The following is a 24,247-nucleotide window of genomic DNA, read 5'->3' on the forward strand; positions in this document are numbered from 1 at the left end:
ACTCCAGTGTCCGCATTCCCAACCTCTGGTCACTGCTCCTCCTTCCACAACCACGCTCACAGCAATGGTGCGCCTGTGTGCTTTTTTTCTTCTCTCAGTCCCAGCCATCAAGACGGAGCCCACTGATGAGTACGACTCTTCCTTGATCTGCAGTCCCACGCACGGAGGTCTGGGAAGCCAGCCTTACTACCCACAGCACCCGATGGTGGCTGAGGCTCCCTCTTGCCTTGTGCCCAGCATGGCTCCCTGCCAGCAGTTCCGCTCAGGGCTCTCGTCCCCTGACGCTCGCTACCAGCAGCAGAACCCAGCGGCCGTCCTCTACCAGCGGAGCAAGAGCCTGAGCCCCAGCCTCCTGGGCTACCAGCAACCGGCCCTCATGACCTCCCCTTTGGCCCTCACGGATGCCCACCGCTCTGTGCTGGTGCATGCTGGCTCCCAGGGCCAGGGCTCAGCCCTGCTCCACTCCTCTCCAGCCAACCAACAGGCCTCACCGGTCATCCACTACTCACCCACCAACCAGCAGCTGCGCTGTGGAAGCCACCAGGAATTCCAGCACATCATGTGCTGCGAGAATTTCGCACCTGGCTCCGCCAGGCCCGGCCAGCCTCCGGTCAGCCAAGGTCAGAGGTTAAGCCCGAGTTCTTATCCCACGGTCATTCAGCAGCAGAATGCTACGAGCCCAAGAGCTGCCAAAAACGGACCCCCAGTCAGTGACCAAAAGGAAGTATTACCTGCAGGAGTGACAATTAAACAGGAGCAGAATCTGGACCAGACCTACTTGGATGATGGTGAGATGCTCATTTTATCATTGCCTATAAGAGTGGCACCCCGAAGACCTCTCCTGAGAAAGTTCAGAGAGGCCACAGTTTCTTCCTTATTCTTTTGGGGCCCCAGTTTCCCACCTTTAATTTAAGGGAATTGAAAAGAATGACCTTTCAGGCCTAACCCAGATCTGTGCAAGAACCATTTCTCAGGAGGTGTCTTGAGGGTGGGTGGTGACAGTTTTTGATGCTTCTCCTACCCCAACAGAAAAAGCAATTCTGGCTATAGGAGTTTCCCCGGGTCATGAACTGGGTTAGTTTAACTGCTGCCACCCTCTTTCCAACTGCCAAATTTAGGCAGAGGCTAGGGAAACAGAAAGGAAGGAAAGTCAACCTTCTTTTATTCCCGTAAAGAAAAATCCCACTTTATAGCCCTCTTTTGTGTGTTTTGTGGGCGGGGGTGGGGGGTGGGGGAGAAGGGTGTAAAGGGAAGAAGAAGGCTCATTGAGAAGTGGCTGTATTAGAATAGAGCATGAATGGAGGGCTTGCAGGGTGAATAGAAGTGCATTGATGGGAGGGAAACGGAGCTTCCGCTGAGGTGAAGGTTGGGGTGGCCGGTCCGAGGAATAGACGCAGAAAAGGCTTTGTGTGAGCCTATAGGTGCCCCAGCGTGCTGGCAGAGGTGCACTGAGGAGTAGTGTCATTGGAACAGCCAAGTCTGTGGTGCTGGCCCAGCTTTCTTGGAGAGCAGGTGCCAGACGTGTTGGTGGGACCCGCCTGGGATAGGTAAGGTACAGAGGGTGTGGGGCATGCGGAGCAGTCTTCCTGTAGATTCTCCAGAGAAAATAGGTGGTGGAGTTCTTAGGAGAAGGAAAACCTATACTGCTGGTGAAAATAGCATCTTATATACCCTGAAACCTCAGTCACTTAGGAAAATGAACTCTCAGGAACATAGCCAAGGGATAAGAAGTGAAGTAAAAAGTTTCAAGAAAGCCAAAATAATTATCATAAAGACAGGTACAAAAAACTGAATATCACACACTTTAGTCATGGGAGAATCCCTTGGTGCTTACTCAGAGACTGCTGACTTATTTTAATGCAAAGTTTTGACAAGCCAGGTAATGTGGAGATCCTAAGACTTCTAGACGTTTCCATGTCCTCTTTGTAGTAAAACTATCCAACAACCCCATCCCCAAACTCATCAGAATGTCTCTGAAGGGCTCTTTGGTGTAGGGTCAAACTACACCAAGGGCCTTGCAAGCCCCAGTCTCAAGGTCTTGCTCTGTGAATAATTGATTAGTCTAGTCTTGAATAATCAAGTACAGGTTGAAATAGGGTCACTGGACTGCTCTTAAAAGTGGTGGTGGTAGGGCACAGCAGTGTGCAATTCATCCTTGAACAATTTACATCCAAAACAGTTAAAATGAAGATTCAGTGCTCATTTGAAAGGGGGTTATATAGAAAATCCAGTTAATGCAGAATACCTAATGCCAACAGATAAATGTGTCTGTAATTGGATCTTTCTGTGCATGAGAGCTTAGGGGCATTGTAGCACAGATGAGGTACTTTATAAATAATTGGTCACCTGGGCAAAGGCAGGTAACTTTCCCTGCTGACCTGTGCCCAGTGTTGCTTTGGTCTTAAGAGTGAGCAGTTCTCTGGTCCTCACCACCCTACCCCCTGTCCTGCAGTAAAGACAAATGATGAGCACTTCAGTTTGGAAGCAGAAGTTAGTCCACCTGCTGACTCACCAGGATCGAGGAGACCAATATCCAGCTGGGCCTGAGGTTGTCATGAGTGTCCATTGAGCGTCCATTGTCACCCCAGACCCATTGAAGCATTTGCTGTTTTATAGAGAAAGCAGCCAAAGGAGGAGACCCTTTCGGGCCTCCTAACGTATTTTTTTGGACCCAGGCAGGTTCAGAATTTTAGGGAGAGTGAGTTCTGGCAGGCCAGTAGCATGAGTCCTCTCTAAGGATGTCTCAAAGAACCAAGTGGGGTGAAATCACTTTTGTTATAGGAGGCTTTTCCTAAATATATTCTGCACAACCCCAGTTCCATGGAATTTTAATAGATACTCTCTGAAGTGAGGGTTCAGTGGCTCCAAAAAGTGAAAACATTCTGGATTAAACCAAGCTTTAAAGAAAATTGTTTAGTGCGTGAATTTTCAGAGACTTTATGATCCCAGGGGATGTTATAGATCTCTAGAATTAGCAGGTGTGGCACGTCTCAAACTTACAGCCAAGGGAATGTATTGAACAATTCCAGGGGGCACTGTCCACACTGGAGCCCCTGGGGTTATATACTAGGGCAAGCCTGGAACTTCCCTCCTCAAAACATTCGGGAGATGTAACAGAGGAGCTCAGAGTGCTGCAGCTCCACACTGCCCCATCCCACAACAGGCTTCCAATTTCTTGCCCTTCATGTCCCTAGGGCTGGAGCATCACAGGGCAGTAGAAAGAGTTCTACTTCCATAACCCACAAAAGACAACCACGCAGTGGCTGAGCAGATGTTCCGTGCTTGACTGGCATTTTCCTGAAGACTGTGTCCTACTCAGACCCTCTGATTGGGGGAGAGGGGTCCCTACGTGGCCTGATGTGCTTAGTGCTACACCCCAAACTGCACCCACTCCTGTAGCCCCCAAGAAGATGCAGGCACGGTTTGGGCTTCCAGTTGCTGGAATTTTCAGATATTCTTAACAGAGGCCTTCAGGCCTCTCTGTCCAGGGACGATTTCTAGACGTTCCGTCATTGACTGTATGGATGTGAGATTTGGACTTCTTGGTTTCTTGTTTGGTCTTTTATTTCTGGCAGATAAACTGGAAATCCCATGGGTTATTTCTCTGATGTCTGGTTGGGAGACATCCTAGGTTTTTAAGATCTTTTTCTGTCCCTTTCGTTTATTATTCAAAGGAGTTTCTCTCACAAAATACACATTTGGCTGCACAAAGCACATGCCCAGACTCCAGCAGAGCATGCTTTCATTTTATGTATGTTTCTGATTTGCTATTTACTTGCCTTGAGATTTTGGCAAAGTAGGTCTTCTTGAAAATGATGCGAATGCTTGGCTTGTATGTTTCGAGGGTCGAGGGAAGGTTTTGCAGCTGGAAAAGGATGACACACCCAACCGAATCGACTTGGACACTGACCCGCACCTCTCCGCCGCACTCGCCCCTACATTTGAATATCTTTTCCTGAACCTTTGCTAACGATGGGAGCATCTCGTCCTGGCATCCTTCCCAGCTCCACTTGTGGCTTCTGCTTTCACCCTTCTTCTTCCCAAATTGCATCCCAGCATACAGACACCATCTGCCTCGGCCCTGTTCTTGCTTGGAACTCCAAAAAGCTGCTGCTACTTTCTCCACTTGGACTTGAGACATTTCTCGGAAAGTTTCCTTTTGGAATAGCAAAATAAGTGCTATTCTAGGGGGAAATGCACCCCCCTCCTTATGCTCTTCCCTCATCCCCAACTCAGACTCGTAGCCCTGGTTCTTCTGAAATGCATGATTTGCATGCATGCTCCTTTGTTTTCTTTCTGCTCTGTAACCAGTGTTGTTCTAAAGATCCAGGTTGCCCCTGGGAAACATTAAAACTCCTGGAGGTGTCCAGGATCCTTCCCCTGGCCACTCTCTTCCCCTCAGTATTCCCTCCGTCCCTCTGGTTGTCTGTTCAGTGCTAGGTTCTGTGCTGGGCCGTAGGTGTACACTAGTGAATGTGTGGATATGGGATTTGGACTTCTTGGTTTCTTGTTTCAAGGTCCTTGCTCCCGTGGCATATTTTTTTTTTTGAAAAGAAGATAATAAATAAGCAAGAGAATCTAAGACAGCAGTAATTGTCCGGAAGGACCTGGCGCAGGGTTAGGTGCTCAGATCGGGGTGGCATCCACCTTGACCAAGTGGACAAAAGGGCCTGTCTGAAGAAGTGGCATTCAGTGAGGAGCCAGCCCTGGGAAGGTGTGAGGAAAGGGTGTCTCAGGAAGAAGGAACAGCAGGCGGAAGAGGCCATGAGGTCAGAGAAGCGGACATGGGCTTGGATTTTTTCTAAAGTGTGACGCACAGCTATTGGGTTTTCGGCAGAAGTGCAGCATGATTTATCTTCTGAAAAGATCAGTCTGACTGATGTTTGGAGAATGGGGTATACAGGGAGGCAAGAATTAGGAACAGAGAGATTAGTTAATTGGAAGTTTTTAGGAAAAGAAAAGTTTTACTTTACTTTACACAAAGGCGGATAAGAAGGACATGCATTTCCTCAGCAGAAACATGGGAGGACATGGTATACTTTACCAAAGGGCATGCCTTCTATGTCCTGTCATTATGTCTTCTTTTCAAATGCTCATGGACTGTCCAAAAGTTGATCAGTACAGACGTGGTTCTTAACCACTTCCATTGTGTAAAAGAAAGGGCGATCGCCTCGGATAGGCTGGGCAGTTGCTGTGGCTCAGAGCACAGGTGGCAGAGAGTGGCACTGAGGAATGTAGCCCACAACGTGGCTCTCCCCAGGTGCTGCAGATGACTGGTTCTCAGAGCCGACAGCTGAATGGGGGCTTCCAGGTCATCAGGCTGTGTGTTCGCCCCACCAAGTCCACCACAGGCTTTGGGATGCAGGCTCAGTCTCAGCCAGATGAGAGAACAGGAGGGTAGGGTTGTGGCCTGGGACTGAAGTGGATCCACGGCTCTGTTCTGATAACGATGGGGAGGAAGGGTGTGATGGCAGCGATGGCCGGGGCCTTTGCAGGTGCCTGTGAGGACAGCAGATGGGTGTGCGTGTGTGTGCATGCGTGTGTGTGTTGGGGAGAGAGAAGATTACACAAGCAGGAAGGATCACAAATGAGTCTGTTTCATTTTTAAATGTGCGTCTACTCTCTTCTTCACATGAAGTAGTTAGAAATTACTTATTGAAACATATTAATCAAATACATTTGAATATTCCAGTATATATATTCAAACATTGAAATATATGCAATACGGAAACCAAGCATGTGCTCTGTGGATTTCACCAGGTGGGCCGCTTGTGTCATTACCACCTGGATGAGTTCACAGCACTTTGACAGTACCCAGAAGCTCCCTGCCCCCACATGCCCTCCACAGAGGTGGCCACTTTCCTGCCTTCTCAACCAGAGATATGTTTTGTCTTTTTTGTACAAGCAGAAATCATGCAGTGATACTCTTTTGTGTCTGGCTTCTCTCTCTTTCAACAGCAAGATTGCAAGACATGTCTGTGTTGTTGGGTGTAGTTGAGGCCCATCCATTTTCACTGTTGTGCCGTATTCCATTAAGGGTTATCCTGCAGTAGTTCCGTTTTCATGTTGTTAGACTTTTGGGTTGTTTCCAACTTGAGGCTATGATGAATACAACTTCCTGTGCTTGCCCTCGAACTCTTCTTCTGGAGCCCACATGTGTGTTTCTGTTGAGTGTGTGGCCAGGACTGGAGGCGCTAGGTCCTGAAGTACATGTTTGTTCCACTTTAACAAACACTGCCAAAGTCCAAAGTAGTTGTACCAATTTATACATCCACAGCAGTGCACCGGAGTCATATGAAGTCACTTTAGTACCACTCAACATAGCCCTACATTTATTAATTTTCTATCTCCCGAACATACAGCCTGACCTCACCTCTAGAGGATGCATGTAGTTTTGAGGGTGCTGCCAGCAGACCCAGGGAGTGCCAGCCATTTGGGTGTCACCAGACTTGGAATTCAGCCCCCTCAGCCTCTCACCTGGGCCAGTGTCTTCGTGTCTCTGGACGTCCTTTTTCTCATTCATGAAGACAGTGTCTCATACTTGGATAATCAAAAACTGCCAAAGGTGCATCAAGGTCTAAACACGAAGTTTCCAGCAAAGGACATACATATCATAATAGATGTTCAACACGTAATATTTACTCTATTAATAGCAACTGTGATGATAGGAATGTCCCTGCTTGCAATAAAATTTCTTGTGGTGTCTTATATAGATTTACCTTTATTTCATCTGCTTAAACACTCTCGCCTTTTAGGAAAAAGCCCTAGAGGGAAAGACTGGTCTGTGACTCACAGGAACTAGTTTTCTGGCAGCAAAAAAGCAATGTAGATGTTCTCTTTAGCTCAGGGCAAAATCAGACCCAAGTTTCACTTCCAACTGAGCAGAGTACCACCACTGGATGCACACAGGAAGGGTTGGCTGCAGTGAACCAGCATCTTCTGAACTCTTGGAAGGGCCACGCTGGAGCACTCAGGAGAGCCAGCCACACCACTTCCACGTGGATGCTCTTAACTGCCAGGAGGCGCAGAGCCGAAGGCAGTGCCTGGCTGCATAAAACATGTCAGATGCACAGGACTGCCCGGCACTTTTTCCATTCTCTACTTGGTCTTCTGTTCTCTTTTACTCTTCCCCTTGCCATATCCTCAACCCTCAACTTTCACTCATTGTTTCTGCAAAAGGCACGAGGTTCTAACTTTGAATGCCGGCTCCACCACTTATCATGTGACCTTGTAAAACTGGCTGGCCTTCCTGTGCCTTAGTTTCCCCATTTATGAAATGATGATCATACCTCATATGGCTGTGATGAGAAGGATATGTGCTAGTACACATAAGATACTTAGAACAGTGCTTGGCACAAAATAATCCTTGATAAATATTTCCTGTTCTTTTCATTTGTTTATGAAAGTAATTAACTACTTGTAGGATGTAGCATAGTTCAGATTTTAAAAATATATTTGAATAAGAGAAAAAATGTGGCTATTCCAATCTTTGGAGTTGGAGACCACTCACTTTCTCAACTCATGCTCTGTGTCTTTCATGTGTGTGGAGGTGCGGGGCAAGGCCCCAGGGCACAGCCTGAAAGTTTCCTTCCCACCAGCCTTCCGAGGGCCTCAGGATGTCCATCTGCTCCAGGAGGATGGCATCCTTGCCCAAAGACGACTAGGCAGTCTAATTAGTATGTACCCCCTGTTGTGGGTCTGCTGGTGGGGGTGGACCAGTGGCCCACGCTCTGTTGGTTGTGCTATTGGCAGAAATGATTGAGGGTGTCCTTTAAAAAGGCCCTTTACCCAGAAGCTGGATATGCCAGTGCATGAGAAACAGCAGGGGAAAAATGAACAGAGAAGCACACTCTGCAAAGCACAGGAAGGGGGAAAGGAACCGAAGGACAAAAGAGCATACTGGAACTGGCACTGCTTTGTTCAGCAGGTCAGGGATCTTTAATTGAGGCCTCTCAGTGCCCATGGCAAGCCTGTGACAAAGCACCTCCTGTTTGGTGAGGCATGCAAAACCCACTGAGATCCTGGCTGCACTGAGAAGGCCGCATGGGACTAGCCACCATATTGACTTCACAAGATCTTGGGCTCCTGGCAGGCTTCCTGGGGACCGTGGTGCTCACAGTGCGTGAAAATGCAGGGATTCTTTGTTCTGATGAGACCCAAACAGGGTGGTGCCTGGCTGTGAGGCCTAAAGGCTATAGGCACCCAGAGAGACCAATTTGGGCATCTGAGTATGTGGCCATGTCTGTAGGCCAGACACTGCCAATGCCAAGTTTGATTCACACAACTCCTTTAGCGTATGTATACCGATGGAGTGTCAAGCTGCTGCTGAGGGCTTCCACCAATGTTCTTTTGAAAATATTTATTTTATTTATTGTAAAGGCCATATTTTTACATATCTGGAAAAACAAACAATACAGAAAGATAAAGAGCAAACATCTTATTTCTATTTCTACCCAGCCCTCTTATGTTTTTCTCTAGCTTTCTATAGCAGCATTTCTCAACCTGTTTTTCATTGTTGCCAGTCCCCTTCAGGAACCTTTTTTAGACAAATTTTTCCTAAATATTGCAATGCTGATCTCACAGACAGACTGTATACCTGTTTATGTAACATGGATCTTTGCAGGGCCACAAACCATTGAAATATCTAGGATGTTTTCACTCTGTCCTCCAAGAAACAATTTTCACTCCTCTGAGGGTGGTATCATTCCCACTGAGAATGCATGTTCTATCTAGAGTTTCTTCATGCAATCATGAGCAGATACAGACATATGTTCTTATTTCCCCCTTTCTTTGACAAAAGGCAGCAAAATATACACACATCTAGGTTTTTTCCCATTAAAATTTTGGAGATTTTCCCCCATCTGTACAGACAGAGAGTCCTTTTCCGCTTTTACAGTGTGCTTTGGTAGTTTTCATCTAACCAGTCCCTGTGGACGGGACATGGACTATTCTGTATCTCTTGCTATTACAAACAGCATCGCACAGATTGCCTGGTGCATCTGCCATTGTGTGACTCGGGCTGGGTCTGAGGGTCCAGGATTCAGCCTCTGGTCTGGGCCTGTAGGGTATAGAAGTTGTGCAGTTGGCCTGCTTGGCCTTCAGTCTGGCTTTCCCACTTTGCTCGTTAGTGGCCTTAGGCAAGTCATTTGTCAGAAAATACAACTCTGAGGTTAGGTAAGAATTAAAATGGGGTCATCCTTGTCCGGAATTCTGACCATTACTTGGTAAGTACTCAAGTAGTTGTTAATCTTCATCACCTCCCTCAGCAACACCATCCTCATTGTTATCATCATCATCATCATCATCATCACCATCACCAGAAATACAGGGCCATGCAGATAGTGAGGCAGAGCTGGAATTGAAAACAGAGCCATGTGGCTCACTCTTAACCTGTATCTTTATCACCTTGCCAGGCTACCTCTTGTTAATTCAGCAAAAGATATTTAGAGCATCATTAGAAAATTCCTAAGTCCAGAAAGCAATACTTGCCAACAGATGAACCCACAAAATTTGATAAACCTACTGTTTGAAGGCCATTAATAGAGTAAACATCATTCAGATACCCATACTTAGGAGCATCTTCATTTTGTACCCCCCCCTTGCTGTTTCCCTACTTCTAAGGACCTCATAGCTGTGCCTCTTAGCTGCGCTTTCATCCCAAATGATACTTTGCAATGCTAGCTTAGTTAAAGGAACTGCCTTCCAGCTGACTCCAGACCCCAGAACACTTAGCCATCTTTTTGAAATTCTGCTAAGCAGTTGTTTCAGAAGGAATGCCTGCTTGCCTTTGGAGGTCAGAAGCTACCTAACCACAAGAAAGTCCATTCTCAGACTTGCTGTCCCCCAAGCCTGCATTCCAGAGCAGCATCTGACCCACAATGAGCAGACAGCACCCAATAAAGGGACCAAAAGAGACAACATTGGCTGTCATTAGGTGGACCCACAACCTTCCTGCAGGACCATGTGTGCTCCATTTCATTTCCATCTCCAAATGAGGTAACAGGTTAATACCCTGATGAAGGAATAAGGTGTTTGGTTGAGCAAGATTTATGGGTAGATCGTCATCTAAAAAAAATTTAAAGACCCTTCTATATTTTCATTCTTTCTTGAACACCATGCTAAGATTCACTTCCCTGCCTTAGTGAGTGTGGTAGGCTGAACCTGCTGGAGACTTTGCTTATTTTAAGAGATGCAGCAGCTCAGGTCTGTAGGTGCATTAGGTCTTGCTCATTCATCCCAGGCCATAATCCCAGATAAACCAGAATTTTTGTAGTAGAAAATATGTAACCTTCCAATATAAGCTCTAGCTGTAGTTCGTTTTTCTCTCAAAAGGTAGAACTTTTAGTTATTTGAGGTTATGGATTAGGTAGGTGGCAGTTAATTAAATCTTACTTTACATACTAGATTTTTCTCTCAAACTCCCCCCCCCCACCCGCTTTCTCTATTTGGATAAGTGGGAAAGATTTGTTTTCCCAGAAAAAAAATGCCCCAAAGCTTCTTTTTATAAAATAGACCTGGTTTTATCCTACTCCATAGAATTGCCATTGGGATGTATTTTGTTGCCTTTGAAGTTAGTTTAGGACTCTCTTCTCACCCAGGACCTATTCAACTTTGAGTACTAATTTTCTTTTGCTTTTCACCTTTGGGGGAAAAAAAAAGAGGGGCTTTGTTCTTAAGGAGTGATGAAATCATTTATTGGGCTCTTCTTCGCTACATTTTATACCTCTAATTTTCTCTTGATCCAGCAATCTGGTCAGGTTGATCTAGTGAACATTTGGGAAGGGCTGGGGATTGTTTTACCAGTCCTGGTACTGATGGTTTCTCCAGGTGAAGTCAATGGCAAATTTAGGTTGAGTGTGGGAAGGGGCTTGCTTGAGCTCACAGCGGTGAATCCTACCTCTCTCAGGTTTGGGGTGACATCTCCTGCATCCCTTTAATCTGCCATGAAATCTGGCAAGATAAGTGATGTGCAGAGGGCACTCTGGCTATGTTTTAATGAGTATCAAGCAACCTGTCTTGATTTTATGACAGGATTGTCTGAGGCAAGCAAGTTTGGACTTCAGTCCCAGGCATTCTGCAAACAAAAAGGCAAATGGGTTTCATGTGAAACTGGTTAGTTCCATGGTATTGGGAAAGCTGAAAGGACACTCCCTGGTTATAAATTTCCAAAATTCTGGACAAGGTGGCAGTTTTGTTGTATGAGCTGACTAAAATGGAGGATGACTTTGAAATGTTCCTCAGTCATTTTTTTTTTTTCAGATTTCTGGAAGTTGGTAGTATCTTTTGAATTCTTGGCTTTATTGGATGCCTAAAAAAGAACTTACCCAAAGTTGATTAATGCAACCTTTCTACTTCTTACAGATGGATGCAGTTGTGGTCTGCTTCAGTGCTTTGAGCAAGGGTGGCCAACTGGTGTTCCACAGTCTGCATTTAGCCTGCAGATATTTTGTTTGGCCCACACAGTATTTTAAAAAGTATTTGGATTAGAGACCAACATTTAAAAACCAGGGGCTTGCATATAAAAAATACAAATTTCCGGCGTTTCTTGGAAAATCTGAGATTTAGTCATGGTGGGCCCCACATTCTTCATGACAGCTTCCTGGAGCTGAGGTCAGGGCTGACCTTGAGTAAAGACTGTCTCCTTTAGACAGAGCACATGCTTTCCATTATCCATAGTCCCCACCATTCCCTCTTGTCTCCTGATGATAGACATGTCCGTGGTTATTTACCATCACGCTTACTCTATTGTCTCCCTAATATTTGGCCAACCTCATTCAATCAAGGTTCCCAGCTGGGTCCAATAGGCATTTGAATTTGTGACCTCTGATCTGGAGGTGGCGCCTTCAGTACTGGTGCATGGTGGAAACTTAGAACACGTTAGCTCCCTCTTTCTTTCTTCCTTCCCCCTCCTTGTGCGTGGGAGTAAGATGTTTAAAACTTTTTACCATTTAATATTTTGATGATATGAAATGTAGAATAGCACAGTGTGTGCCCATGCACTCACCACCTGGAACTGCTTCAGCAGTTCTCAATTCATGGCCAGTGTGGTTTCTTCTGTATGTCTATCCTTTACCACCTCCATTCCATAGTCATATTTTGAAGCAAATCCTAGATATCACATCATTTCATTCATTAATATTCAGAATGTATCTCTAAAAGAAAAGGACTCTGAGAACACCCAGAAAACCATCAGCATAGTTGAAAATTAGTAGTGATTTCTTACTATGTGAAATAGTCAGTGTTATGAGACTGTCTCATAAGTGTCATTAACATTTTTTAAGCTTTGTTTTGTCTTTATTATTTTCTGGTTTGCATGAATCAGATTCAAGCCAGGCCACACATTGCAAGCGGATACCTCGTCTTTTAAGTCTGTTTTAACCTACAGATTCCCCCTAGAGTTTAAATAATAACCCCCCTTTTTTATTATTAATCTTATTGCTACAATTATTTGCAATTTATTTGTGAGGAAACCAAGTTTCTTATCCTATAATATTTCCCAGTCTGAATATTGCCAATTATATTCCCATGGTGAGGTTTAACATGTTCCCTTGCCATCTTTATCTACTATAAATTGGCATTTGGTTCTAGAAGCATGATAGGATCCAGGTTTGAGTTTTTCTTTTTTTTTTTAGTAATACTGCTTATAGGTGATGGATATCCTCTGTCAGGTGGCACCTGATGTCTGGCTTAGCTTCTCTTTGGGTGATGTTAGACATTGTTGAGAATAAAGCCTAGCTCAAGTAATTCATTTGAGGCTGCAATATGGTGATATTCTATCCTAATTCTCTCCCGTTTTCCTCTTCAGCTAGCTGGAAACTTCTGTAAAGGGAAACTTCTTTTCATCAACAATGATATAATTCATATAGGAAAAGCAGGATGAATGCTTGATTCTTTCCCTTTATGTACTAGTTTTCAAAATAAGGAGTTTGTTCATTAGTATTTGCCAATAGTGATCAATTAAGCTTTTTGTTCTTTTTATATTGTGTGGATAGCATTATGAATTCATAAATTTAAATGTATTTGATATGTTTGGGAATAAGATTTTAATAAACTTTTTGGTAGTTTCTTTTGTCCTTCTTATTTGATGGATCTAAATAATCCAACTTCCTCTCCTTTCTTTCTCCAGTAAGAAATATCCTCAGATATTCTAACATTCAGGAAGGAAATGACCTTATATATTAACTGAGGGTTGTATCTCTTACAAATTTGAAGGGGAGAGCATAGAAGCTGCTTGGCAAAAATATTTCTTGCAGCATTGTGGAGACTTTAGATGTGATTTCAGAATAGATGTACAAACTCTATGTACATACAAGTTATGTCTTGGTTAGGAGGTTGAGGGGCTCCTGTAAGAGAAACATAAACTAAATGTGGCTTAAATAAGATAGATGGTTTTTTCTCGTGTAATGGCACAGGCATGACCATTCCAGGGCGATAAGCTAGCCCCACGGTGCCAGGGGCTCAGGCTCTTTCGGTTTAATTGCTTTACCATTCTTAAGGTAATGCCCTCATCTGCATTGTCCAGGATGGCACCTGGATGGGAGGAAAGGGTCTGGGAAAAGAGGAAGGAGGGCATGCCCCCTTCCCTTTAAGGACAAAATGTGGAGGTCACATTCGTTCTTTCAGCTGATACCTCATTGATCAGAGTTTTGTTATGTGGCCACACTGTACTGCATGGAAGGCTGGGAAGTATAGTTTTTAAAAAACTTTTTGAATTGTAAAATATAACATACACACAATGTGAAGAAAGGGAAAAGCAATAATTTTCAAAGCACATTTCAACATGTAGTGACAGAACAGATCCCAGAGTTTGTCATGGGCTACCTTTCCACCATCTCAGATTTTTCCTTCTAATTGCTCTAAAATGCTGGAGACTAGAAGGAATATTAATATAGTGATTCAGCAGCCATACTTGTTTGTTAAATTCCATTTTCTTTTTTATACCTCCTCCTTCTCCTTTAATCCTTCTCCCAGTCTATAGGGATCTTTGGGCAATGCCCGTCCTGACTTTTCAGTGTTGAGAAGGGGTTTCCACACTAAAGAATAGGGGAATGAAATTATTTGATAACCTTGGAGAGGCTGTTTCCTCTGAGTTTCGGGATTTATCTGACCTAGGAACCCTCTGGGAATTATATGTTCCAGGAAGGCAAATCTAGCGCATGAAACCTTTATAGAGTCTCAGTTTGAGCTCTAGGTGTTCTTAAGAGTCAAGAGGAGTGATGTTGATTGTGATTTAGCAAACCATGGCAGTTAGCACTATCTAACTGAAGCTTGTATAAGAGCAGCCTCCATAATAACCACTTGACTCAATTTGATTTCTCTTAGCCACTGATGCCTTATTTTATTACACAGCTTTTCCCCTTTTTGATCCAGAAGGCAGTATGAATCCCATGGTGCTAGGGCCAGACTCATCCCTGGGAATCATGTCCCAAGTTTTCAGGGAGACTTTCACCCCTGGATGTCATGTCCCATAAGGGGGGAGGGTAATGATTTTCTTTGTGGAGGTGGGCTTAGAGAGAGAGAGGCCACATCTGAGCATCAAAAGAGGTTTCTTGGAAGCAACTCTTAGGCCTTGTTATAGGTAGTCTTAGCTTCTCCATTACAAAAATAAATTTCATAAGGGTAAGCCTCAAAATCCAGGTCTTTACTGATTGTATATGTAGAATGGAATGACTTCTAAATGTTGTGTTAGTTAATTTTTTAATTAATTAAAAAAAAAAAATCCAGGTCTTGGCCTATTTTCTTGGAGTCCCAGTGGTTGAGAGGGTACCTGGGGTTTCCCAGATGGCAAAGTTTAATAGTTCAATATATATATATATATATATATATATATCCCCCACTTTTGTATCTAGGTGGTATGTTAAGCTATACAGAATTACAAGGCTTCATTCCTGTTCTGGATTCTAGGAGTTTGGGTTGTTTAAATGAGCTATCCAGACAGGTCAATTTAGATTATGTGTTACAGAAAATTTAGGTTTAGACATAATAAACCACCCTGCCTTTGGCTTCATATAGTAGGTGAAGGCCTAGAGTATGTACACTATCATTTTTTACCCTGCGTTCTAATTTACCTTAGACCCAGCCAGATGGACTTCATTTTAAACTCTAATTGACTCCTGATCTCTTTTTCAATTACTTTAACTGTTGTTGTGTATAGCATGCTAACTTTCAGAGCTGCAGCACTCTGTTTCTGAATCTTGGGTGTCACAGGATTACTCAAAGTACCAGGGAAATACAGATAAAGCTCAGTGTCTCAGAATCTAGGAAAACATTTACACTTCAGACTAATTGTGGCTGCTATAAGGGATTACAATCTAAGGTCCCATTTTCTTGTAAGTATTTTCTGGGCGAGACCATAGCATATTTGTTCTTTTGTTTCTGCTTATTTTGCACAACTCATTGTCCCCAAGGTTTATATTCAGTTCATTGTATGCCTCTCAATGTCCTTCCTTTTTGTAACTGTACCATATTCCATTATATAAATGTATCACTGTTCTCAGTCATTGTGTTCTTCAGCTCCCTCCATCTATTGGGCATAATGTATAATGTCCAAAATAAACAAACCATGTCTTACAGTATCTTTGCTTGGTTGTACAATCAGAAACACTCTCAATTTTAGACAGTTTTTATTGGTCCATAATGACAAAGAATCAGCAAGCAGAGTGTCACCAACTATCAAATCAAAACTACCCCTTATCACTTGTTCCTCCCCCTTCCCCGATTAGTTGCTCCTGGTAGTGCTATGGTACTGTTGATGTGTTCCTTTTAATTATTGGCCATAGAATGAATTTTTAGTTTTTTTCCCTATATCCCTCTCCTATTAACTTTTTCCATTATCAAACCATTAAAATAGTTCATGGGAGAACTTATTTATAATTGTAGATTTAATCAGTGGGGTACATGGCACTATAAATCCCCTTTCAATCATATTCATCCTCAAATACGGCAATGTTACTTATAACCCCACTGATTAGTTGCCGTCACTTCTCTCCATTCCCTTGCATTTAGAGTCAACCTCTTAGGGTAGCCTTTCCCCCATCTCCAGCTTTTGTATTCCCCTGCTATATTCTGAGATTACCTTTACCAGTGTCATAAAAGCGAAATCATACAGTATCTGTCCTTTTGTGTCCGACTTATTTCACTTAGCATTATGTCCTCAAGGTTCATATAGATTGTCATATGCTTCGGGACCTCATTTCATCCTACTGCTGCATAATATTCCATCGTACTACATTTTTGTTTATCCACTCATTTATTGGTGGGCAGTTGGATTTGTTTCCACCTTTTGGCAATTGTGAATAGTGTCGCTATGAATATTGATGTGCAAGCATCTGTTTGTGTCACTGCCCTCAGTTCTTCTAGGTATATACCTAGTATTGATACTGCTGGGTCATAGACAACTCAATATTTAGGTTTTTTGAGGAATTATCAAACTTGTCTTCCACAGTGGCTACACCATTATACATTTCCACCAACAGTGAATGTGTTCCAATTTCTCCACATCCTCTCCAACATTTGTAGTTTTCCATTTGCTTACTAGCAGCCATTTTTATAGGTGTAAGGTGGTATCTCATGGTCATCTTAATTTGCATTTCCCTTATAGCTAATGAAAATGAGCACCCTTCATGTTCTTTTTAGCCAATAGTATTTGCTCTTCAGGAAAGTTTGTGTTCATATCCTCTGCCCATTTTATAATTGGGTTCTTTTTTCTTTTGTTGTTGAGCTGTGTAATTTCTTTAATGTACATAGGATATCAAGCCTTTATCTGATATATGGTCTCCAAATATTTTCTTGCATTGTGTTGGCTGCTGCTTCACCTTTTTGACAAAGTTCTTGGAGGCACAGAAGGTCTTGATCTTAAGGAGTTCCACATGTCTATTTTTTATTTTGCTGCTTGTGCTTTAGATGTAAAGTTAATGAAGCTGCCACCTATTACTAGATCTTGAAGATGTTTCCCTGCATTTTCTTCTAGAAGTTTTATGATAATAGCTCTTACATTTAGGTCTTTAAGCCATTTTGAATTAATTTTTATATAGAATGTAAGGTAGAGGTCCTCTTTCATTCTCTTGGCTATTGATATCCAATTCTCCCATACCCATTTATTGAAAAGACTATTCTGTCCCAGTTCAGTGGATTTGGGGGCCTTATTGAAGATCAATTGTCCGTAGATTTGGTGGTCTATCTTCAGGAAGTGAAGTTTTTGTATTTATGTTATCCAGCCATAGCCCCAGCTAAAAATCTCTTTCTGCAGAACACAGAGAGAGTAGATTTGGGGAGTATAATGGGAAGAATATCCCAAAAGGAGGATGACTTTCTTGTACTCTTGAATATCTGGGGGAGTTTCTTCATCTATTCACAAATATCTACTGAATGCCTCCTGTGTACCTAGTGCAATTTTTAGGTGAAAAACAGAGTCTCTGCCTTCAGAGTTACAACGTGGTTGAGGAAACAGAGATACAGTTAAACAAATACATAGTGTGTCAGAAAATTATAAAAATCTATAACAGAGTGAGGAAAGAGGCCTAAAGGAAATGTCCAGCTATTGTTGAGAGGCAAAAAAACAGGGAATTCAGGGCTAATTCTCTCCAAACCAGGGGAGCCCTTCTTCTCAGGATCAGGCCAAGAACCCCAAGTTATTTTCTTACTGCCTTTTTGCCTACAACAGGATTTCACAGCCAGCACTATCAACATTTGGGACTGGACGCTTTTTCGCTATGGGTCCATCTTGTGCTCTCTAGGGGGTTTAGCAGCATCCTTGGCGAATCCCATGAGATGCCAGAAGCCTCCTCCCGCCTCTAACTGTTACAATCAAAAACATCTCCAGACATTTCTGGATGCCCCCTGGGGGTAAAATTACCCCCTGTTGAGAACCAGTGATCTAAAGGATTTAGTGCCCAATCCTGGAGGAAGCAGCAGCTTCATAATGCAGAATGTTAACCAAACTGAGTACTTTGTGGGGAAAATGCCTATTATTTGTAGACTGGAGAATTCTTAGAACTCCCCGAGGGTGTGAAGCCACCAGGAACTAATGTCCCTCTGTAGCGCATGGAAGTGGGGCCTTCAGAGTCCGAAGTCGTGGATGAGTGGCTGTTGTCAAAGGAAGGCTTGACTCGGAACCCTAAGCTTTGCCTCTTCTTCACGCATGGCCTTGAGCGAGGCACGTGTCGAAAGTACCTTTTAGCCTGTCAGAGCCCCACCAACACTGGGGAGGGTGGCGGTTGTGGGGCGGGACCTAGTCTTCCGCAGCACCCAGTGTGTGTGTATGGGGGGTCTCAATGGAGCAGTCACTTAACTTGGCATCCCTGCCTTTCCTTCCTAATATTATCCAGCCATAGCTCCAACTAAAAATCTCTTTCTACAGAACACAGGGAGAGTAGATTTGGGGAGCATAATGGGAAGAATAGCTCCAGAAGGAGGATGACTATCTTGTACTGGTTCCCAGTCATCCATTCTTTGGCCAGATATTTACGGTGCATCTTCTGTAGGCTGGCTTAGTGCCCAGTGCTGGGGCACAGCCACGAGCCTGGACCAAGCTAACCCCCTAGAGGGGCGCTGCCAGCCACACTCAATCAATAAATGATGAGAATTTCAGACAGGGCTGAGCGAACTGAATGAAGTAAATAAGGTAGCTGTAGGGAAGGGTGGGTCAGGGTCAGCTTTTCTGAGGAGGTGAGGTTTGACCTGAGACCCGGAGGATGAGGTGGGAGACGGGAATTATAGGCAGAGGGAACAGCACATGCAGACAGGGTTGTATGATGGACAGAGGGCCCTGGTGTAGCTGAGAGTCATGACCATTGGAAGAGAGGAAGGGAGACCTCCAGAGCAGGCAGGCCACTGTAAGAGGATCAGATTTTTTTCTGGGAAGGAAGGGAAGCTGCTAGCAAGTGGAAGGTTATAGTTTGGGAGGCTGGCAAGGAAATAATTATAATGATAACAACAGCCCCTCCCACTTAATGAGCATCTTAGGGAGGCAGCGGCTAATTAGCATCTTGCATCTCAGATGTGAAACCAGGCTGAAATGGGAAGAAGCAATTTGCCTGAGGACACAAAGCTGGGGACAGAGAGGATGAGCTGTCAGAGGCATGTGTGAGAGGAATAACCGAATGGTCATTCATAAAGACGACCATATGATCATTCATAAAATCGACCATTCAATTCCTAAAGACGGCCTAGCATGGATCTTGGGTGAGCCCTCTGCCTTTTTGCACTCCCCTGGTCTGATGAGACTCCAGAAAACTGGCTCTCCTTGCAATCCCATCCACATAACCATCTCCTGCACACCCCTACATGGATGTCTTGCAGTAGTCTCAGGCTCTACCTGCCCTGAAGTCAACCAGCCCTGACCCCACTGCACTCTGCTCCCATCTCCCCTATCATATAATCGCCCAAGGGATTTGGGGGTGTAGCCTTCAGCACGTTATTCAATGTCCGTGACTTTGAGTTCCCTGTCTGTTATAAAGGGACTCGAAGCAGTGCTTCTGGTTTAAATGAGGTGGTTTATCAAAGTGCATAGGATAGTTGAAAGCAGTAAGCACCCCATGAAGAGTAGCAGCAGCTTCCTCCTTTTCCTCATCTTTTTCTGTCCATGGCCATAGAAATGTCTTATCCATGGAATTTCAGGCCTGCCCAGCCTCTTCAGTATCTTCTCACCAGCTCTGGTTTCCCACCATAGCCTGGAAAGTCTGGTCCAGAGTTGAAGGGACCCTTTATTCCAGAGATGTGGTTGACCCCTTCTTCACCACTTCCTGTTTGATTTGTGTGGGCAGAGAGCTGAGAAGCCCCTTCAGACAGAAGAGGGCAGGGCTGGAGGCTGGAGCTGGCCCCGGAAGTCCTGGCTTAGCGGGCAGGTTCTGGGAGCCCCACAGGTGAGTCCCCAACAGGTCCCTGCAGTGGCCCTCCCCACTACTGGTAGGGTGGTCTAAATTTCCATCATATCCTCCTGGTTCCCTGGAATTTCTACTGTCTGGACATGACCTTCTGTGTTTGGTAGAGAACTGTTCAGACCAGGTCCATTTTTTTTTTAATCCTGCGAGATTGGCAAGAAAAAAAAGGAAGGGAAGGGCAAGGGACAAAAGGGAAGAAAAAGAAAGGCAGGTTGAAAAAGTACAGTGTAGGCAAGGGGTGTGAAACACACATTCTCGTACATTAGTGGGAATCTACATTGATAGAACCTCTTTTGAGGAAAAAATTTAGCATAATATACCAAAGTTTACAATGCATGGTTAGTTTGACCAAGAATATCCCACCTGTAGCACTTTATCCTGTAGCTGTTCCAGCACAGCTGCAGGCAGGCTGGCTTATTCCCCATCTCTGGCCACAGCCCTGCGTGGTGCCCTGTGGCTTGATGCTTAGTGGCTTCCCAAGCTCTTGGTTTTCCTGGGTCACAGGGGATGAGGCTGAGGCCCCTGTTCAGGCATCGTAATGAACCTTGTCTCCAGGGACCCAGACCCAGTCCATCTGGACACACTACCAGTTGTGAGGGGTGGAGTGTCGTTCGCAGTCTTGTTTGTAGCAACAGAAGACAAGAAACAACCTGAGTGCCTATTATTAAGGTACAGCCACAGCAAGGAATGCTGAGCAGCTGGGGATGGGAGTGGAGGGGAGACTTGTGCATTTATTCGTTTGGATTCCCTTTTCTTTTTTTGCAGTACACCTGTATTACTTAAAAGAAAAGAAGGAAGAGAGAGAGAGAGAGACAGAGAGACCCTAGAGGCTAGTATTAAAAATGGGGATTGAGAAACAGAAACCTTTTAGTTCTGCTTAAGGGTATGTCTCCCATGATCAGCTACTTAATCCTCCTTCTCATCCACTCCTCTCAGTTTTGAGTGGGGGATGGCACGTGGCTTGCTGAGGCTTGTGACTTCTGAACCTTTACCCATGCCATAGCCTCTGCCTGGGATGCCATCCTGTTCTTCCTCTGCCTTTTGGAACCTGACCAGTGTTTCAAGGTCACCTCTCTCTGTAGCTTGAGGGTTTCTCTCTTGCTTCTGAGTCCCGGGGACGGATGGTGCTCCTTATAGGAGCCAGCCAACACGTGCACCTTCCATGTATTTCTATTTATGTTTTCTCCCTGGCTCAAATCAAGTCTCTGGATTATAAGGAAAATGTCTCTGATTTGTGTGCACCATGGGCCTTTGACAGCATTTGTTGATGTGCTCCTTTTCTCAGTCTGGCCCAGCTCCCTGCACATAGGTGCTCACCAACTATTTCTGAAATTGAACGGATAACCAGGAATCAAAAGAAGATATATCCAGTTTGAGTTACAATGTTTAAAACTATTTAATCATAAAACAACAACAAACCAATAATAATAGCTAATACTTAGATGGCACTTACTGTGTTTCGGGTATTCTTTTAAGACTTGACTTTATTAACTCATTCAGTGGTCATAACAGCCCAGTGAGACAAAGATCCCCATCCTATAGAGAAGGAAACTGCAGCCCAAAGAAGCTAAGTAACTTGTCCAAAGTCATACAGCCAGTAAGTAAATTTTTAGATGTTCTTTATGTCATTTTGAGAAAAGATGCCACATGTTTCTCTGGGAGCTCAGGAGTGCAAATAGAAAGCTCTGTTGCATCATGTAGGTTTTACAGTCTATAAAAATTGGGAAGAAAGCTTATATCTAGGTCCTAGCATCAGACTGTTATCTCCATTCCATAGGACAGCTTTGGAATCTTTTCAGAGGGCCTGAAAAGAAGCATTTGGGATATTGTCAGAGGCTTACTGGGGAAAGGTTGTGGTGTGGTAAGGTGAGAGAATTAGCCTCTAAATATAAAAAGAGAGCTGCAGAGTCAAAGTGAGATACACGTGTAATTAAACGCCAATAAACCTACCATGTCAGCCGGTCACCTTCAACTTTCTGTAGCAGTATTTAAATTATGTTTATTGTGAGCAGTGGGGGTATTTTAGTTGCGAGATATGACATATGGGAGTTCACAGAAGGAAAAGTGCCCAGGACCTTCAGTGCCTTGCTGAGACTTTGTGGGGTCACAGTGAAGGAGCAGCACAGGGAGGCCCTGTGCCACATTCTCCTGGCTTCCGAATGTCCGATGGACTTGACAGAGGCAGATGCGTGGGGGACATACCAGACCTGGTGAGGGTAGGTCCTCAAAAATGTGCTGGCTGCTGGGCCCCAGAAAATCGATTTCCAGCTTCCAGCCAGCAAGGCTGCCCAGTGCCTGGCCATCCTGAGGTTGTTGTGACAGCAAAACCCAGTGCCATGGAAACGACCATGAAAACCCAGGAGTGGGCTGCCCTGGAGGGCAGGGACATTCAGTGTACCGGGCTGGGTGCCTCATGCAGTTCTTCTCCCGCTCCCCTTGTTATTTTATTGTGCTTGGCATGGCTTGCTTTGGACTCTGAAGCGCTACTTTTACAGGCAGTCCCGCGCGATTGCTTCCCCCTTCGTGTGAGGAGGCCAGCCCAGCTGGCACACACAGTCTCCTGTTCCAGCTGCTGCTTTCCAACTCTCTGCTCCTACAAAAGATAGCGTCCCTGTGGGCCCAGCTGGTGGAAAGCGTGAGGTGGCCGGGGACGCCCAGGAATTGGGTATCCAAGCTGACTTGGGTTTCCCTCTATAAACAGCAGTGATGTTTGCCTCCCTGGCCTTGCCGGGGCTCTCTTGACCGGGCCAGAGTGGCCTCCCTCTCGCTGTGGTTACTGGCCGTTTCTGGGGGTGGAAAACAGAAACAAGCTCTATGTTTTCCAGGCTGCCAAGGTTCTGAGAAATTCATACCTCGGCCCAGGAACTGGAACCCCCTTCTCTTGCCGACCCCCCATCCCCTTAGGAAGAAGGGGCCACCCGCTAATCCCCCCTGCCTCTAGGCTGGTTTCTTGTTCTGTTCCAATTAGGAAGAGGTTCTGGGGATGGTCTTTTGACTTCAGATATAGTTGGTTTTGCCCTGATCTGCTTTAGTGACCCTTTTGGACACCAGCACCTCCCCCAGTCCAATCCTCCCACAGCTGCCTTTATCCCAAAGTGCTCTGGTCCCAGGGGTTTACCCCAAAATGGCCTCTGGGCTGCTTAATTCTGGCCAGGCCTATCCTGGAAGGAGGTTTTTGAATTTCAAACTCTAGATCTTATAGCCCTTGGGTCTCTTACTGCTTGAGTTCTTAGTTGTTCAAGGTCCCTTTTGTGTGACTGCTGTTAGCAGAGGTGCTGGAAGGAAAACAGTCTGCTTGGAGTAAGTAATTCATGCTGATTAGGGGTAACCGATAAGATTATGGCCCCTTCTGTGTGTGCATTTTTATTTTGGGATACTATTTTGGCATCCCAGTCCAAATTTCTTGCACTAAGTTCCACTCAACATATTTGCTGAGTGCCTATTATGTGCCAGGTAGCAAGCAAGTCAAAGAACATTGATTTAGTAGCTTGGATCATTGTTTGTAATATGACTGTGTAGTTACATACATTATCTGTGTGTTCGTATATGTGAAGCCAGGGGCTGGTATATAAGAGAAATAAGTTGGCCAAGTCAGGGCCTCCTTGGACTTGAGTAGTTGATTCAGATAATCTTAGGCTCGAACAAAAAGCTTCTGCCTTCACCATTAAACCAAACATTTATTGGCAAGGCAGGAATGCAGGGTATGGTGATTAGAGTGTATGTCTCCTGGAATCAGACCACCTGGGTTTAAATCCTGGCCTTAGCTACCTGCTGGCTATGCACCACTGAGCAAGTCCCTTCAGCTCTCTGAACCTTGATTTACATAATTGTGAAATGGGAATTCTGCAATTATGGGAATAATGGCATTTATGCCATAGGTTGTTGTGAGCATTGACTAGATAAATACATGTAGATTTCTGAGAACAAGACCCTGGTACATGTTAAGTGCTGAGTGTCAGCTGCTGCCGCTGCTACCACCACTGTCTCCATCACCGCCATCAATTCCATCAAGACCACCAGTAACGCCACTACTGCCACTACCACCACCATCACTACTATATGATCACCATCACCATCACTACTATATGATCACCATCACCATCACTACTGCCACTAACACTGTCACCACCACCATCACTATTACCCCTGCCATCATCACCATTACCACCATCACCACCATCATATCACCACCAATACCAACACCACCACTACCTCCACCATCAGTTACCACCCCCATCGCTGCCACCATCACCACGACTGCTCCCACCACCATGATCACCATCATTGTCACTACCAACACGTCACCACCACTGCTACCTCCACCATCACCACCTTATCACCATCATTATCACCACGAGCCTTCTCCA

The 24,247-nt window shown here is 44.7% G+C and overlaps 1 protein-coding gene across 7 annotated transcripts in view; it reads left to right on the forward strand.

Annotated features, from left to right (window-relative positions):
• NFATC2 (nuclear factor of activated T cells 2) overlaps nucleotides 1-24,247 on the forward strand; it is a 163,631-nt gene that overhangs the window by 115,892 nt on the left and 23,492 nt on the right. For 6 of the 7 annotated variants that reach the window (XM_077113995.1, XM_077114002.1, XM_077113974.1 and 3 more), the window contains exon 9: nucleotides 99-788. The exons of the other annotated variant lie outside the window; for it this stretch is intronic. In XM_077113995.1, coding sequence (XP_076970110.1) covers nucleotides 99-788 — 690 coding nt within the window. The remainder of the gene's footprint in view (nucleotides 1-98; nucleotides 789-24,247) is intronic. 7 annotated transcript variants of the gene reach the window in all.

The sequence above is a fragment of the Tamandua tetradactyla genome, chromosome 1 (genome assembly GCF_023851605.1).
Source record: "Tamandua tetradactyla isolate mTamTet1 chromosome 1, mTamTet1.pri, whole genome shotgun sequence".
NCBI classification, from domain to species: Eukaryota; Metazoa; Chordata; class Mammalia; order Pilosa; family Myrmecophagidae; genus Tamandua; species Tamandua tetradactyla.